The 18,317-nt window shown below is 37.5% G+C and overlaps 1 protein-coding gene across 1 annotated transcript in view; it reads right to left on the bottom strand.

Moving 5' to 3' along the window:
• The window catches only part of LOC144201351 (protein unc-13 homolog A), a 33,770-nt gene that overhangs the window by 11,938 nt on the left and 3,515 nt on the right, over nt 1-18,317 (bottom strand). Inside the window, exons 2-31 of the mRNA XM_077723898.1 lie at nt 17,018-17,047; nt 16,780-16,879; nt 15,638-15,755; nt 14,943-15,066; nt 14,316-14,386; nt 13,476-13,530; nt 13,108-13,137; nt 12,388-12,601; nt 10,311-11,372; nt 9,283-9,385; nt 8,434-8,477; nt 7,486-7,564; nt 7,247-7,252; nt 7,088-7,162; nt 6,486-6,705; nt 6,172-6,399; nt 5,947-6,088; nt 5,567-5,736; nt 5,330-5,445; nt 4,636-4,799; nt 4,407-4,560; nt 4,123-4,191; nt 3,738-3,827; nt 3,263-3,397; nt 3,053-3,180; nt 2,831-2,916; nt 2,531-2,657; nt 2,359-2,455; nt 1,240-1,383; nt 1,067-1,144 (exon numbers count right to left, since the gene is read on the bottom strand). Coding sequence (XP_077580024.1) covers nt 1,067-1,144; nt 1,240-1,383; nt 2,359-2,455; nt 2,531-2,657; nt 2,831-2,916; nt 3,053-3,180; nt 3,263-3,397; nt 3,738-3,827; nt 4,123-4,191; nt 4,407-4,560; nt 4,636-4,799; nt 5,330-5,445; nt 5,567-5,736; nt 5,947-6,088; nt 6,172-6,399; nt 6,486-6,705; nt 7,088-7,162; nt 7,247-7,252; nt 7,486-7,564; nt 8,434-8,477; nt 9,283-9,385; nt 10,311-11,372; nt 12,388-12,601; nt 13,108-13,137; nt 13,476-13,530; nt 14,316-14,386; nt 14,943-15,066; nt 15,638-15,755; nt 16,780-16,879; nt 17,018-17,047 — 4,259 coding nt within the window. The remainder of the gene's footprint in view (nt 1-1,066; nt 1,145-1,239; nt 1,384-2,358; nt 2,456-2,530; nt 2,658-2,830; nt 2,917-3,052; nt 3,181-3,262; nt 3,398-3,737; nt 3,828-4,122; nt 4,192-4,406; nt 4,561-4,635; nt 4,800-5,329; nt 5,446-5,566; nt 5,737-5,946; nt 6,089-6,171; nt 6,400-6,485; nt 6,706-7,087; nt 7,163-7,246; nt 7,253-7,485; nt 7,565-8,433; nt 8,478-9,282; nt 9,386-10,310; nt 11,373-12,387; nt 12,602-13,107; nt 13,138-13,475; nt 13,531-14,315; nt 14,387-14,942; nt 15,067-15,637; nt 15,756-16,779; nt 16,880-17,017; nt 17,048-18,317) is intronic.

Below are 18,317 nucleotides of genomic sequence, written 5' to 3'. Positions count from 1 at the left end.
GAGACGCCGGTCGGTCTCTTTGGGAGTGCCGCCCGCTTTTGCTCGGCTTTGACAACATTCAGCTAATTACATAGCCTCAATACACATTGAAACACCGCAAACTTGTCATGTCAATTACAGTTTCAAGTAGCTTGGTGGTGGTGGTGGTGGGGGGGGGGGGGGGGGTGTTACAAAAAAAGCAAAGGGAAAACTTGATATGGCTTCTAACGATAATATTTGTGATCCCTCATAAACATTGTTAAATACCATTACAAAAAACACATGGCAGTGTTAATGGGGGCTGTAACTAGAATAAATTTGATTAAAACAATCTATATATATGTATATATATATATATATATATATATAAATATATATATAAAGATCAATCTATATCTATATCTCTCTTTATATATATCTATACACATACATAGCTATACCTGCATATAAACAACTATATATGCATATACACAACTATAAATGCACATATGCATATCTATAAATGCATATATGCATATCTATAAATGCATATATGCATATCTATACATATATGCATATATGCATATCTATAAATGCATATATGCATATCTATACATATATGCATATATGCATATCTATACATATATGCATATCTATACATATATGCATATCTATACATATATGCATATCTATACATATATGCATATCTATATACTATACATCTATATATACATATCTATATATGCATATATACATATCTAAATATGCATATATACATATCTATATATGCATATATACATATCTATATCTACATATATGCATATATACATATCTATATCTACCTATAAGCATTTATACATGTCTATACATACATATATGCACATATGCATATCTATATATACATATATGCATATATACATATCTATATATACATATATGCATATATACATATCTATATATACACATATATGCATATATACATATCTGTATATACACATATATGCATATATACATATCTATATATACACATATATGCATATATACATACCTATATATACATATATGCATATATACATATCTCCCAGCGAGTGTCTGGCGTAGTACTCACCACTTTCTCCTTCTTGACGTGATTTGGAAATTCCTTGGCTATGATGTCAGCATAAGACAGCAGAACATTGCCAATGGTCTAAAAAGGATGGAAAATAGGTTAGTCTAGTGGTGAAAGAAATGCTAATGCTACAAGAAGATGTCTGCCGATGGCATCAGCGGACGGGAGTGCACCTTGGCGAATCTCTTCATGTAGTTGCCGACAATCTGGGGGTCGGGACACTCCAGTTTGCGGATGATTTCAAAGCTCTGATTGAGTTGGGAGAACACGTCCACCACCGAACAGGAGAATAAAGCGTGCTCGGAAGTGACCTGGAACTGGAACCAGAGAAACCAACAAGCACTTAACAAGAGGAGCACCCATCCCTAATTAATCAGACTCTTGTCAGATTATCAAGAGGTCACCATGGAGGCCCTCATTTAACAGTCGTGCAGTAGCGTAGGAAGCATCGGGCGTTAAAGTAGCGTACGTGAGTGACGGAGTAGCGGATTGCTTTTTCGCTGATGCTGTAAAGTAGAATGTGCCTCGGGCCACATTAATTGGACCCAAAGGATCCCTGACATACCAGATGATGGGACAATCTACAGCTGCTTCGCATCGACCTTCTTCGGGGTGTCGTGTAGCGCCAAATGGAGCCGATCGGCCCGTGATCTGTGTGTGCTTTTCTCATGACGCTTAGACGTCTCCCTTTTCCTATTTGCCTCATTATTGATCGCCACGAACTGCTTGGCTCGAGCAGCGGACACGCCGATTTACTAGCTGTGAGCTACCTGAAAATTCCACGAGACGTGCGAATACGCTATTGGGATTCAAAGTGAATATTTCAGACTTTAATGCTGACTATTAATATTTTTGGGGAGTTTTCTTCTATTAGTTTGCTAGTCTAGCATGTTAAGTTTTCATATTGTGTGTTTGTATATGTATGTATACATGTATATATATGTTAATATATGTGTATATGTATGTATACATGTATATATATGTTAATATATGTGTATATGTATGTATACATGTATATATATGTTAATATATGTGTATATGTATGTATACATGTATATATGTATGTATGTATATATATATATGTATATATATATATATATATATATATATATATATATATATATATATATATATATATATATATATATATATATATATATATATATATATATATATATATATATATATATATATATACATATATATATATATGTATGTATATATGTATATGTATATATATATATATATAAAAGACTGGCATTGTGCGAGTTAAAGACGAAGAAAGTGCTTACGCCATCTTTTTTGTCCCTCTCCAGAGCCCCGTGGAGAAAATCTCTGGACACTTCCTCGTTTTCGTCCAACCACATGACGACAAACGGCTCAAACCACCTGCGGAAGAAAACACGTGAATATTTTGTTTAAAAATTACCAAGAGTTGTTTGGCGTCCTTTTCCAAATACTCACGCTGGATAATCAGGTACATGTTTCTGGAAAGTAACCAGTTCTTTGCAGTACTCGTTGTAAAGCCACTTCACCTTAAAGTGCAAGTTCATATAATCTGCACTTTTGCAAAGACGATGCTTTTCGTGTTCTAAATAAAAGAAGTGAGAAAATTTTAATTGTTGAAAGATGCTGTGGAAAAAAGGCAGTGCTGTTCTTTAAAAAAAATGACATAATATAGTAAGGATTTTATCTTAAAAAAACGACATAGTATAGTAAGGCTTTTTTTCTTTAAAAAAAACGACATAGTATAGTAAGACTGACCTTCCATGGCGTATTTCATATCTTGAGCAAACATATTCCACATGACCTCAGCACTAATCTTGCCCACATTCAGTTCCTGTGGAAACCTACAAGAGCAAACAAACTACTAAAAAACCCAATAACAAATCTGAGCGTGGTGTTGAATAATACCAAAACGTCAAAAAAAAAAACAGACCCTCATCATCCGTGAGAAAAACTCCCAAAAAAATCAAACACACTCACTGATTAAGGCAAGGAGTGTAGGAATTTTTATCTTCCTCAATGATGGAGACGATGAGTGTGATGAGTTTGGACCAAAAGTCCAAATTCTTCACACTGGGACCTTGCTCATCTGGAGGAACTGCCTTAGACTGGGGACAGAAAGGGACACATATTAAACAAGAGATATCATATCTTTGAATGAATGCTCATAAACCAGAAATTAAAACCTACCGGGTCGGTCTGGTACTCCCTGTTGTAAAGGTCGTGACAGTTATTGAATATGTATTCATAGGTTGAATTGAGACAGGCTTTAACGCAGTCCTTCACAACCTGACTGGCTCTGGGAGGACTTTGTAGTTCCTGGACCTACAAAAAAAAAATCCAATAGACGAGTAATTGAGCTATAAAAACCCTCTAAATTCAGTCACACAATTACGAGTCCAACAATGTCAAATAAAATTGTCGAGCGTGTTAACTCATTTTCACTAATAGTTTCCATTTGGATAGGCTAATGTAAGACGATTCCAAAAATGGCCTACAGGCTTCTCAATGGGAAGTGTTACGAGCAATTTAGCGTTGACGATTTCCCGGTTCAAACCTTTTAGCTCTTTTCGTAATTTTGATGGGGATTTTAAAATCCACAGTAGCAGACATCCAATTCATTTGAACTGGGAAGCAAATGAATACACTTGGCGTTCATTTTTACCTTCATCCTAAAGAATGTGATGCTGGTCAGTAGGTCCACAGTAGACTTCAGGTCTTGGAGTCTTTCAGGACTGCTGGCAGGGAAATTATTCTGAAGGAAAGAGCGCAAAAACACTTTAAAATTGGATTTTCTTAAGGTCTTGTGCGCAGGGTGAAGCGGAGGAATGAAACCAAATGCGGGGAAAAGAGGATTGAATTTTTTTTAAGAACAAAAACGTGTTGACAAAAAATAAACCTTAATACAAAACTCAGGGAAAAGTAACAAAGTAGCCAAACTAATCGTTACAACAAGTGGAATCAATGGCTAACATTTCTGAAATAGTCGAATATATTGAAAAGCAATTGGAATGATGGTTGCAAGCCAAAAAGTAGACTGAATTCCGTACCCGATACATGGAGAGGTCAATCCTCAGGGAGTTGTGCAGCTGATCCAGTAACTTGACAAACCTCTCCTTCTAAAAAAAAAAAAACGACAAACTCTTGAGAAAAACACCCCGATTGACAGACAGAACACTTTTCACCCTTTACCAAATGACAGTCAAATTACCCTCAGGCTGTTTGAGGAAGTAGGCTGGGCTCCATTTTATTTGCCTTGGCACTCACCCACAAACTTAAGATACATCATTTCAACCAATGGGAATTAAGAAGAAAAAAAGGTGGAAAAACTTACACCAAAATTGGAAGCGGCAAATCTATCAGAGGCGGAAACATTGTTGGACGACTCGGTAGTGTGAGCGTAGTAAGCGTTAATATTGGCAAGTAAGGTGCTCATTACTGCAGGGACTCCGGGACACATGTACTTTGATGATAAGCAGGCAAAGTGGCTGTTGATTGGAAGAAAAAATTTATAAAAAATCATTCACTGATCCAAGTCATACGTAAATAGTATCAATACTGACGTCATAGCTTGATAGATGGACTCCACGCCATAACGCATGGCAAACTCATCCACAATTTCCTGAGCCGTCTCCTCAAAATAAACCTTCCAAGCATCGTCTCCTTTGGCGTCAGGGATTTTGACCACACCGCCATTTTGTTCCTCAGTTGTGTATTGGAACAGATGCTGGAAGCAAAGTTGATAAATCATATTTAGATTCAAGCATACCTGTCAACTCAGACGTTTCTCGCATTTTTTATACATTTTTTTTTTATCATTTCAAATTACGTATGCCTTATAACAACTTTTGTACGAGATTTTTTCAATTTTTAAGTAAGTTTTTTTGTAAAACCGATCTTATTTTTACCCATTTTGCCTATTTTGTCAATTATAGCAGACAAAAACATTGTTGTCGACTGCTAATATTTTCACACTTTAAGCATGATACGCACATTCCCTTTTCACTATATAATATAGCGTGTCAGCAAGCAAAGTACCCTACAGTACATCTACAGATTCTTGAATTTAGTGCATAATGATTGGACATTTTTTTTTAGATTTTTAAGTGCGCCCTATGTTAGTAAATATGTGCCGTGTTGCATTTGTATGTTATTTTTTTAATGCCTTAATAAGGAGAATTGCAATCATTAATTAGGCAGGTATGTAATTAAGTTCAAATGCAAATGAAACATGTCTTAGCGCAATGAGAGTCTTACTTCGTGAAGACAGGTGTACTGGACATGATAAGGAGCCACAGTCTCCTCCCCTTTAATCTCCACACTGATGTGCATGCGGATAGCTCCCGACACAGCAGATTTATCGGTCCTCTTGTCTGTCGGGTGCACCAAAGATATACAGCGTGTGTTCATTTCATAATGTCACATTTCTTCAACCGGCACATTTCAATGATCTTGACCGTGTTTTCCTAACAGGATTAACATGGCCGTGCTCACCTAAGTTGTACCAAACGTCCATTTCCCCGCTGAGTGTGCGCACTTCAATGATAGTTTGCCCCAGGAAGTCGTCGCTCTCCCGTTTAAATCTCTGTTTGACCCGAGACTTGATGTCGTCGTCTTCGTCCCAAACTCGTACTTTGATGCGGTCGGAAGAATTGTGGCACTCGCTGAATTTTAAAGAGAGATATCGACAGCAAACATAAACTATCTAGTAATGAGTACAATCTTTCCCATCAGTTTTCACTAATAAGCTCAATTATTAAATATCACCAAAGCAGTTAGAATGTTATTGTTTTTTGTTTATTGTGTTGTAAATAAGTTTGTGCTCAATGTAAACACAGATTTGGTTCATATCTCAACTTTCAAAGGTTACTCACAAGTGGAAGTTCTCTTCCCAAACAGGGTTGAGGTTGCCATAGATGGTCTTGGTTCGTTTTTTTGTCTTTCCCACCTGGACGGTCACGTATGGATCACTAGACCCGGTTTTGTCTTTTGCCTGGAGTCCCTGTGCACAAGCCACTATAGCACAGACACCATTGATTTTAATAGAGGTCCACCATATTGGATATGGGGGAAAAAAATGAGATTCATATCCATCTCACCAGTGATGCTGATCTTTGCTGACCATTTGGACGTCCCATCGAGCACACTTTGCTTAATCTGCTTCATTTGAGTGCCATGTGTTGTTTTGTCCAAGCCAAAAACTTCCTGAATTTGCTCAAAAATTTCCGGTTTGTTCCTCTCTCTGATTTTCATGCGGTCTTTGAGAACCATGATGATATTCTGCGTTCGGTCTTCTGCTCCATGCTTGGAGCTTTTCTCGGCAGCCCCTTAAAAAAAACGCACCAAAAAATGACTTCATTTACAGCCTTGCCTTGTCGTGGAAGACATAAAGTCGTATTGTAGGTGAACTTACTCTGCAGACAGTCGGCGTTTAGCAAATCTTGGCACTTGTCGTGACATTTGACGCCACACTCGGAACAGCGCATGCCTTGTCGGGCGATGCCCCACAGCAAGCCTTCGCATTCGTAGCAGTAGGTGGGCGTGGTGGCCGTCCACACTTCGAAATTGTGCGGCGTGGTAGAGGAGATGGGGTAGATGAGCGCCTGCAGGGTTTTCTTATAAACGTGACTTTTCTGCAAAAAACACAAAAGGGGAATGTTAAGAATGTCAAATGACGAAATGACACAGAAACTAAGGGGGGTAATTTCATGGCCGACTGACTACTGATATATTAGAAATTGCTGACATCCTGATCAGAATTTTTGCACATTTTTTTCCATAAAGAACCTTTGGATTAATCAGGTCTTATTGTAAAATATTTTATATTACCTGTGAAACAAGAGTTTTCCTATTTTTAAGCCAAATGTGAGTATAATTAACCTAAAAAATGAAGCCATTTAAATGACTAAAAGGAATGAGTGGATGAGATCAGGTCATATTTTTAGTATAATCTATGATGTATCGCAAAAGCCCTCAAATTTATGAATAATTGGTGCACCATTGATAAATACCCACCAACTCCTCATTGCCAAGAGTCGTTGAGGCCATTGCCGAAGTAATTCCGGCCTTGCGAGAGTTCTGCACCAGCGACTGAAGAAAAATATTGAAAAAAGAGTGTTATTTTAAAGAGAACAAAGTACAGTAATCAAAAAAGATGGATGGAAAAGTACCCACCATTGCCTGTTGTGATGAACAAGTAGTGGTGACATAAAAAAATAATAAAAAACCAAAAAAGAGAAGAGGCAAGTCAATCAACTGCTGAAATAACTCATTGGATGCCATTGATGGTGGGAGATGTTTTGAGTGGAGGGTCTGGAAGACATTATTTGCTCCTCCTCAAAACATATTGGATTTCTATCAATGTCAATGGCATCCAATGAGTTCATGTGTGTGTACATGTACAAATTTCTTACCAGATCCCTGACAAGAGGAATGGCTTTTCTCTTCCGAAGGTCTGGCATGCTGTCAATACTATAAAGTGCACCTCCCATCCTGCATAGAAGAAGGGAAACCCTTTATTACATTTTCCACACCGAGCAAAGACCCCTTCCCACCCTGTCATCCCTCCACCCCTCCCAAAAATCTAATCATCCCCTAAATTTAATGGATTTTTGCTGTTCCGCTCTTCTATCTGATATAATTCTGTTGAGTATTTTTTTCTGCTTTTGAATCCCAAGAAAATTGAATTGTAAATATTCATTAAAGTGCAGTCAGCGTAACAGTGAGTTGATATGAGGACTATACAAGTGACTGAGTTGCTTTTTAACTAAAATGCTTGCTAAGTAAAGTCTCTTTGGTATATTGGCTCTTATTTTTTCTGAAAGCTTTAAATCGGGGTGTCAAATTTCTTTTGCTCGTGAGCCACGTTTTCGTCATGGTTTCATTTGGCTACCACAATTAATTGACAATTAATGGATTAGCAAATGAATAGTCAATTGTTGATGAATTTGATGGAAACGCTCTCAAAAATGTTCTAAATCCTCTTAATAGAAAATACTCACTTATGTGTTTTTAAAGAACGTTTTAAAATAAAAAATAACTTAGAAAAATGAGAATATCAAAATTTTCTTATGTGTATTTATTTTAAATGTAAAAAAAGGAAGGAAAAAATAGGTAAGGTTTTTTCTCTATTTAAATGTTTTTATTTAAAAAAAAGTGTAAAATACAGTATTTCTGCTGTACTTAATCTTTCATGAAGGACTACAGAAATGCAGTTGGGACACAGGATTTACTTTCTCTGTCGTTTACTTATGATTTACTTTTATGTCCTTTTAAATATTCAAGTGGAACCTGAGAGTAACATTACTATAGATTGTGTATTGCAGTATTGTGATATTTCACATTGGACATGAGACACTCACCCTCCTTTACCAAACCACAGCGAGCTGGAAGTTTCTCCTCGCGCCTGCCACAAAGAAAACATTATGAGAAAGACATTCTAAAAAGCAAATAATCTCAGGTTGACTTCAAAAGTGCAAAACATCATTGACCAATGAGTTATCAAAAAAACAAGCAAGTATTTTGACACCCCAATTGGTTTTTCAACAGTAATCTCGAATTGCTTTTTATCTGATAACAAAAAAATCATCTTTTGTGAGCCTGAATGAGAACCTACCTGTCAGCATGTTCCAATGATGGCCAAGAAAAGTGCATGCGAGTGTCGCTATGGCAATGACATGAAACTGAAACAAAAACAAAGTGGGCTGACACAATCCAAAAAAAGAAAAGACAACAAAAAGTCGGCCAACGGTAGAAAAACAAGCATAGCATACATCAACATTAAGCAAATGATTAATTCTGTGCTCAACTCAATTGAAAAGTCATGAAAATATATGAATAATGAAAGCGCAAACTGAGAAAAAATAACTCAAAATTTTAACTCAGCAGTACAGCAAGCATCCTGGTGTTACGTCATAAGCAAAAAAGTGAAGCATGTGATTTTTTTTCATATTAAGGAAACAAATACTTCCTTTCCAAAATAGGAAACAAATGATATATGCTTAAAAGATTTCTAGTTGGAAGCAGCATCAAAAATAGGAGCTCTGAACTTGATGTACATGGTTTTTTGCACATGAATAATGCACTTCACATGCATTTTTCAAAGACTTGGTAGACAGCTTTTAAGCTTCTAGAACTTTTTTTTTCTTCATTGAACTAGAGGCGTGCTGTAGATAGGTCAAGCACCCTCGCAGAGTTGTGTAAGCACATACCTCCCGAAGCTGCTCTAAGACCTTGTTGTAGATTCGTAGCCAATTCTCTTTAGCTCGGACTGCTGGATCCACTGGCTCTTTGGGTTCTTCTACAACTGGAGGACTGAAAAAGAAAAAAAAGAATAAATGCTCTGAGCGAATTACACATATATATATATGTGTATCTTTCTAATATTGTTCATTGTACGGATACATGTGTATGTATGATCTATGTGTATGTATGTATATGTATGTACTATATGTATGTATATGTATGTATATGTATGTATATGTATGTACTATATGTATGTATATATATGTACTATATGTATGTATATGTATGTATTATATGTATATGTATGTACTATATGTATGTATATGTATGTACTATATGTATGTATATGTATGTATACATATGTACTATATGTATGTATATGTATGTACTATATGTATGTATATGTATGTACTATATGTATGTATATGTATATACTATATGTATATGTATGTATATGTATGTATACATATGTACTATATGTATGTATATGTATGTACTATATGTATATACTATATGTATATGTATGTACTATATGTATGTATATGTATATACTATATGTATATGTATGTATATGTATGTATACATATGTACTATATGTATGTATATGTATGTACTATATGTATATACTATATGTATATGTATGTACTATATGTATATACTATATGTATAAGTATGTACTATTTGTATATGTATGTACTATATGTATATGTATGTACTATATGTATATGTATGAATATTTATATATGTCTAAAATGTACTTTCCTGTGTCTGTATTCTCACCTTCGTGCTACTGTGACAATGAAATTTCCCAAATACATAATAAAGTTATCTCATCTAATCTAATTGCAAAATCCACATGGGCCACAATTATAATAGACTTTAATGGGGAATTGGGAGATGCAAAATACTGTTTGGTGTCCCTCAATTGTTTTCCGGGACATTTGTGACCTATGATGTGTTTTGTCGTCTCTCTTTAATTGGATGTGCGTCCTACCTTTCATATGGCATTTCCTTTTCCTCAGGGCTCGCCGGTCTACTCGTTTCAATCTTTTGCGCCTTGTTGAGATTCTCTTCTGGTGGCGTAGAGGACAACCTGGCTTCTTCTGGTACATTTTCCTCCTCCAACCATGGCTCTTCATCCATTTGTAAAAGTTGTTCCTTCAGTCCGGGTGACTGGACATTCTCAGAAGCATTAAGCGGGGACGTGGGTGGAGAAGAATTTGGAATCTGTTGCGAAGGAGGACTCGCAGACGGCGGCTGACCCGTAGATAATGTGGCCGGGTGGGACGGCGGGAGATGGCTCGCTGCTGCTGTGGACTGATGCTGTTCAGGTGCGACGGGTGGCGGGGGATGAGGTTGGGCGGCTTGGCCAGTGGGGACAGAAGACAGAAAAGTGGAAGCCAATCCCGTGACTGCGGCGGTTAGAGGTTTGGCCATTGAGAAGAAGGAAGTGGCAGATGGAGCTGTCTGTGCCTGTTTAGGTGTTTGGGAATTTTGAGGACCAGTGGGAGGCTGTGCTGTCGGAGGAACGCCAGCTCGGTTGGATATTTGATTTGAGGGTTGAATGGGGGGCTGTTTTTCATGTAGCGAGGGTTGTTTCTCCAGGGGAGGTCTGGAACTCGGTACATCCAGAGATGGGGCGGCGCCCGATGTCGGAGTGGGTGTGAATGGAGGTTCCAAATCCTCACTGAGGTTTCCGTCTAGATTATACAAATCCTCCTCGTCATACGTCAAGTCTTCATCTTCATAAAGGCCCTCTTCTTCGACCTGGTATAAGCCGGTTTCTTCTTCCTCGTACAGAGCGGCCTCCTCGCCTCCATCTTTGCTGTAGCCACACTCGTCACTGTACGCGCCTTGGGTTTCATCCGGGTCCCAATCTGGGGAACCTTTACTGTAACTGACTGAGGAGTGGCAGGAATGGTAGGAGTCATTTTCATCGTAAGGGTCCCGTTCGGTGTATTCGCCGGCGCCGCCATCGCCGCCATTGTAGTCCTCCTCGCTCAGCTGACTGCTGCATCGACTTAACTCGGCAGATGACGCATAGCTTCCGGTGGGACTAAAAAAAAATTGAAAAAAAATAGGAGAGAAGAGAAGAAATGAAGATCTGACAAGCGATGGATGACGAGACAAAAAAAGAACATTTAGAGAAGAAGCACAACAAATTACATGAAGATAAATGAGGATGTTAAAAACTAAAAAAAGAAGCAAAGAAGAACGCTGAGGCCAAGTAACAGAAGAGGAATGAAGAAGAATGTCCCAGGGTTGCCCTGTCCGATACACTCACGCAAGCAGCTAATCTTTTGTGCAGTATTGACCACTAGATTGCATTTTGAATTATTTATAAAGAGAGAAACGGAGGGGGGGTTGCAGAGTTTCACTCGCAATCTGGGCAAGATATGTCAATAGTCGGTTAGAAATGTAACAGCAGAGTAAACAACCATGAAAGACAAATCTCATTTAGTCTGCTTGGCCCAGTTTAGGCTGACAAAAAAAGGTAAATGCTGGATGACACAAATTCATTGACTATTTTTTAGTAATAGTGCTTTGGCAAAACTATTTGATTTGTGGTGTTGGGCCAAGACAATTGTCAATAAATAGATCGGAACTCATCAAGGTTGGTTTACAGATTTCAAAATGTCGGTTTCTGTTTAAAAATCTGTATCTGGATTTGGAATTTACTTGAGATACATAAAGTGAGAAGACAATTTTCTATTTGAGTTCAGTACTCTGGAATGCTATATTTGGAGAAATGAGTATAAAAAAATATATATTTTAAATGACTAACACTGCCTTTTGTTAACTTTATAAAACTTTTTTCCACTGACGGAGACAAACGTCAAATCCATTTCAACTGGGAAAGATGCCATTAAATGATAACGATTTTATCGATAGTAACAGACGTCCAAAATCCATTCGGATTGGGCAGCGGCAGTTAAATAGATTTTGGACATCATGTCGGTTGATGAGTACATTTATTTTTAAATATGCTTAAAGTTTTATAGATAACTCCTGCCAATGTTTTAAATGTCAAAATAAATGAATGTGACTATTGCAAATGGACATGTACATACCTTACTGTATGCTGCTGATGGTAGTCAAGATCATGGCTGTTGTTGGAGTGCGAGTATGAGACGCCTCGAGAATTACGGTGCTGGTGACTGACTGGATATTGATGGACAGAAGCATTGGGCTGTGATGTACTGTAGTACGGCGGGGGGATGCTGTTACTGGTTTCACTTCGGTAGTCGCTGTCTCGGTCATCCACGGCACTGTCGGGGTCATCATCTAGATAGTAAACCAAATGTTAACGTGATGTTGTTGCCGGGCACGAGAATTTCCATCTAGTTCAACAAGTACAAATTGATTCATAGTTAAATGAGCTGGCCTCATGACAAAAAAAAATAATTCTTTCCTTTGAATTTCCTATGCTACGGAGAATAATCTATTCCTGCTCACACTGGAGCATTTGGAGTCATTAAAGAAGTGATGAGAGACTTTAATAGTGCTGATTTGCTCAAAATTGTTAACAGTATCCATTCAATCAATGTAATTCAGTTCCCTCCAAGGCTAAAGAAGGCAGTGGTCTTTTACTTTCTGGTCACGTACACAGTATTTTAAGAGCAGAAGAGATTTCCCTTCTTTTTTTTCTCTGTCCTCATCTCATCAAATGTGAACTTCCTTCCTTGTTCCTTTTAATGGACACGGAAGAAGGGATCTAGAAACCGTTCTATTAAATGTTAGATACAACTATTTCTTGTGTGTTTGTGTGTGTATGTGTTAGACACACTCACTCTGTTGGTCTCCCCATAAGCTCCAATTGCCTGGAATGAAAGAGAATGCTGTGAGAGACACATTTATGAATGACGTTATCCAAAAGTGAGCAGGCATTCTATTTTTTTCTGGCAAAAAATAAGCATCCATCCCCAGGAGTGTTTCATGGAGCCACAAACTGTTGGCTCATCAAATACAGCAGACTGAGACGTCTGTGGAAGTCGAGCAGTATCCTGCAGAAGAGCGTCTCTAGACACCTGATCCCACTATTGATCCTTTACAGTGTGGTGATGCCGACTGTTTGCACTCCACCGCACGACAAGCCGTCATTTTAGCCGAAGGAATTTAAACTATAATGGTCTTGCATCGACAATTACTGGCCACTTACAGCACTGGGTGGTTGGAGCTCGTAGTGGGCGCTCCTGTTCTTCTTGGTATGAGTACTAAGACAAAGATATGACACCATTAAAGAAACATTTTTTTGCATCGAGCCATGCTCCATATTTAAAGAGTCATTCCAGATTTGGAGATGATTTTATATCACACACTGGTCGAGTGTGTTAAAGTGGAGGTCCGGGGGCTAAATCTGGCCCGCCGGATCATTTTGTGTGGCCCGGGGAAGTAAATGATCAGTGGTGACTTTCTGTTTTAGGATCAAATTAAAATGAAGAGTATAAATGTATATTACATTTCCTGATTTTCCTCTTTTTAAATCAATAATTGTAATTTTTTAAGCAATTTTTGTGTTTTTAGTTCAAAAATCATTTTGTAAAATCTAAAAAAATATTTTAAAAAGCTAAAATAAACATTGTTTTGGATTTGTAAAAAGAAAATGAATATTCAGGGATTCTAATCCATTTATACAAATAAATCTAAATATATCTAAAATGGTCCGTCCGGCCCATGTGAAATCAAGTTGAAATGGAAATCAGAATCATTTGTACTTATTTATAAAAGTTTGTTCTCTTTGTCAGAAGTAACAGCTAGCAAACCAGCTCGTATCCAAAATCCTGGGGAAAAGCCAATAGTACTGATTTGCAACTCTGTCATTAAGCCAAATAGTGTATAAATAACAAATTATCTTATGAAGAGTTTCCAAACTCCAAGAGTTGCAAACTGTGCTAACTAGGCCTTCAGAAAGCCCAATAAGTGCATTTTCAAGCTAAATTCCAGTGCAAAATGTCCTCCAAATCTGGAATAAATCCATAAAAACCCATAAAACGCTCACATCTTGGTCCCTCATTGCATTAAGTTGCTCCAGTTTTTTCGCCCAGTACCTTGCCTCATCCTCTGGGATATCTGAAAAGCAAAAAGCAAACTCAGGTGAGATCAATCTGATAGCGCTGGCCCTTTTTTACAAACCCTAAAAATAAACGCTATGATCTAGCATTTACTTTTTTTGCCCATGTGAAGGTACCAAATAAAACAAGCCATTTGTCTAAGCCAAATAAAAAGAAGCACAGAATTTTATACACCTTGCCCTGGAACCTATAAATAGGGCAGCTCTGCAAACGAAGGTGTCGGATATCCAATATCGCCGGCGGGAAGGGAGAAAACGGGAGGAAAATAACACCCAATCAATGCTAAAAGGAACACAGTATGATCGATGAACGGGAAAGGACGCGCACATTTCTTGATATAAAGCACAGCCTCATATGTGACAGTGAAAAGTAGGTCACTGTGATTAATCGGTCAAAGGATGATAATGCGCTATGATTTACGGCATCATTTTTGTATGTCTTTACCAATGATCTACGTCAGTGACTTGGGTCTAATATTCCTTGTATTTTTTTTATCCTTTCAGGTATGTTTTGGTCAATGATTTTGTGTAAAAAGGCAGAAGTAAGGCACTTACCAAGAGGCAGCTCAAAGCGTGTATCGAGCAAGACCAGGTGAAGCGTGGGATCTTTGGTTCCGCATATCTCGTTATCACTCATGATGACCTGAGAGTCCAGTGTGAGCCACTCGCCCGGGCCTTCCTGGGTGTACAATGACAAGAAATCGTTAGGTAAGGGAGGAGAGCGCCCCCCCAAAAAATGGATAAATAAAACTGGGGAATATATGTATTAATGTGTAATCTGTCATTTTATCTATTCATATGAAATAATGATTAAAAACAAGTGCTGTAAATTATAAATGACATCCACTTTTGTGAACATGACATTTTGTAGGCCACAATTGGGTAGCAAATATTAATATTATGGCCTAAATGAGCGTGTCAATGCATTTTTTTTAATGACCAAAATTAGCCACTTGGCCTATGAACGTTTGTTTTATAACTATTTTAAATGCTGATGAAGTATAACTGAAATGTTAATTTAACATGATACATTAGGACTATAGCTACTTTTGTGCATATACTAACATTAACAAAACCATGAGAGATAAAAAAAACTATTAAGTTATAGAGGAAAAAAACAATCTGTTTTGGATTCTGCACCCAAAAAAATGAGTTGAAAACAATGGCCAAATCTAAAACAACAGCTTTTGTTTTCCAATTGTTACCCAATGTAATCAACATTCTTAAAGCAAGGGTCTTTGTTAGCCAACCTCATTTGACTGCCTGATGCTGTGAAGGGGAATCCACACCGTGCCCACCATTGTATCCCAGATTAACCCTTTATTCCACACCTCCACCGTCAAACCGAGGTCTAAACGGTTGATTTCACTATAACGAGAGAGAAACAGCGATAGTGAGTGGAATCATTTTAAAATTGAACACACAAGCATACAACATTGCATTTATCAGAACACAAAAAAGAAGAACTAGCCTAACTGTGAAAGAAGGCATTTATGGAAGGCAGAACAGAAGAGAAAGAAGGTGATGAATGAAGGCAGGAAAGAGCATGATGTATTCAGTGGAGAATGCCATGCTATCACACGCTTGGAGAGAGATAGGTGGAACTTTAATTAAGACATAGGGTTGGTGCCGGTCGAGAGGAGACTCACTTTAAGTCCCTTTGAAGGACAGCAAAGTGTCTTTTTCTACTACCACAAACGATACATCGCGGAAGTTCAGTGATGCAAACACAGAACAACGTTCGACGCCTCCCAACATCTCATAATACAAATGCATAGGACGCTGTGGTCAGCCTGTTAGCTGCAGCCCACACGTTCAATTATTTTCACCATCTATCAACCATAAGCTGCAATGTCGATGGTAGGCAAAACTATAGGTTGTGTATGGTTTTATTCATCGTAATTATTCCAGGAGTTATTGATGAATTGGCTCTAATTAACTAATTTGTAAGGACACCAAATAAAAATGGGCCATCTGTCTTTAAAAAAAGTTTTTTTTAAATAAACTGTCAAAATAAGTGGTTAATAGGGATAAAAAATGCAGATATTTTCCAATGGGGTGGAATTGGGAGTGGCAGCTGAGTAAACATATGTAAACACACCTTAAAATGATGTTAAGGGATGTGTATTAACATTTCGGGGAATGTTTGATTGTGTTTGACGTTTTGTAATTAGGATTTTTTTTCATATTTTGGAACAAAAGGTTTGCCACCATGTTTTTTGGTTATGATCCAAGTCAGTTGGTCGTCCAATGGGTGCCACTGAGTTCAGAATTGTGCAGCCCTAATACCAATAATGCATGGAGAGCATTAAATTACTGAAGCAGATTGACATGTGTGCTTGTGAGAAGAAAACAGGATGTCCGAATAAAGTGAGAACAGCAGAAGACTCACAACATGAAGTCTTGCTCCCAGCTGGGCAGGTTGCCCCTGACAGCGATGGTTGTGCTCTTCACATTTTGCACCTTAAGAGTTACATAAGTGTTGAACTTCTCTGTGGGAGGAAAAAAATAATAAGAATTAAAATCTTATTCAAACCTAACAATGTTAGTACAAGAGTATATGTGTTAGTAGTTGATTGAAGGGAATTTGACCAGCAATCTCTGTGCCCGTGATCGACCTGATGACTTACCTTGGGGTCCATCCAGCTTGGCTTTCTTCACTGTGGAAACACAGAGGGGCACAATCACAAACAGGAACACCATCTGTGTTCACTTACAAAAAAAAATAGTGCAATTTCTTTTATTAGCAACATGACAAGTGACTGAGAATACAGTCTCAGAAATATTGACCTAACGCCGATTCACTCCATTTTTAAGGTCTTTTTGACCAGATTTTGTCTACAAGTGACATCATTCTATTAGAGATGTCCCTAAATGACAAGTTAGATTTTTCATATTAATGTACATCCACAAGAAATGTTCTGTTTACAAAAAAAATACACGATTCTCTGTTACTATAGCATGAGTTTCTAAATATTTCAATATTCCCACATATTGGCCTACTGGTTTGAATTGCAGCAGCCAAAAATAGCAATGATGCTGAAAACATGAATATTGAATGCGACCATGTGACCACCATCCGATTCTTCAAAATCACCCGTTTCAAGCACTTATAACAAGATAGAAAATCTCATCTAGATCATTTCTATGGAATTTATACGTCCAAACTGTCACGTAAAAGCCTAAAAACAAACTGCAACTACACAAAAACAACACCAGTGTGCATACACATTTCTGTTCTAACATAAAATGTGGACAGAAAGACAAGTTAGTATTTTGTCAACAGCCTGAGGGAGAAATGAGACATGATGATTAAATATTTGTTAATCACGTCAAACAAAACACGTGAGTGGACTTTTCCTTTTCCTCACTGCAGTCCCGTTTTACCAGCTTTTGACAAGGCATATGCATACATTTTTAATGCTCCACATTTTTTAGGGCCGCTCCTTCCTGCCTTGCGACCGCTCTCTCGTTTTATTCTGTCGATTTCCATGTCAATTTCACAGTGCAAGTTTGTCATGCACCCCAAAAAAAAACAAGCATTTGCTATGAACTACACCTTTAAATCTTAGGATACGTGCTGTGAACATCAATATTATCTTTTTTTTTTCATAGTGGCTTGGAACACGACTATCCGTCATTATAATAACGAGCAAAAAAATAGAAACCTTTAAGTAAAATCACCCTGAAAAGAGCAGGTTTCTTTTAAGTGGGTTAATAAGTAGGAGGAAATTACTTATGTTTCTGGAGGGGCAATTACAGCATCATGTAACAACTCTTGATATTTTTAATGCTTCTATAAATGGATCCATTAATTTTTAAATTGACTGCTTTCTTGAAAAGAAAAACCCTGATAATCTTAATTCTTGTATGAGACTGGAGGTCAAAAGGTCATATATAAATAGCCTAATAGTGAATAGCCATAGTAAT

This window comes from Stigmatopora nigra, chromosome 9, assembly GCF_051989575.1.
Source record: "Stigmatopora nigra isolate UIUO_SnigA chromosome 9, RoL_Snig_1.1, whole genome shotgun sequence".
Lineage (NCBI taxonomy): Eukaryota > Metazoa > Chordata > Actinopteri > Syngnathiformes > Syngnathidae > Stigmatopora > Stigmatopora nigra.
The sequence above is the reverse complement of the archived record's forward strand: the minus strand, read 5'-3'. Positions and strand labels throughout refer to the sequence as shown.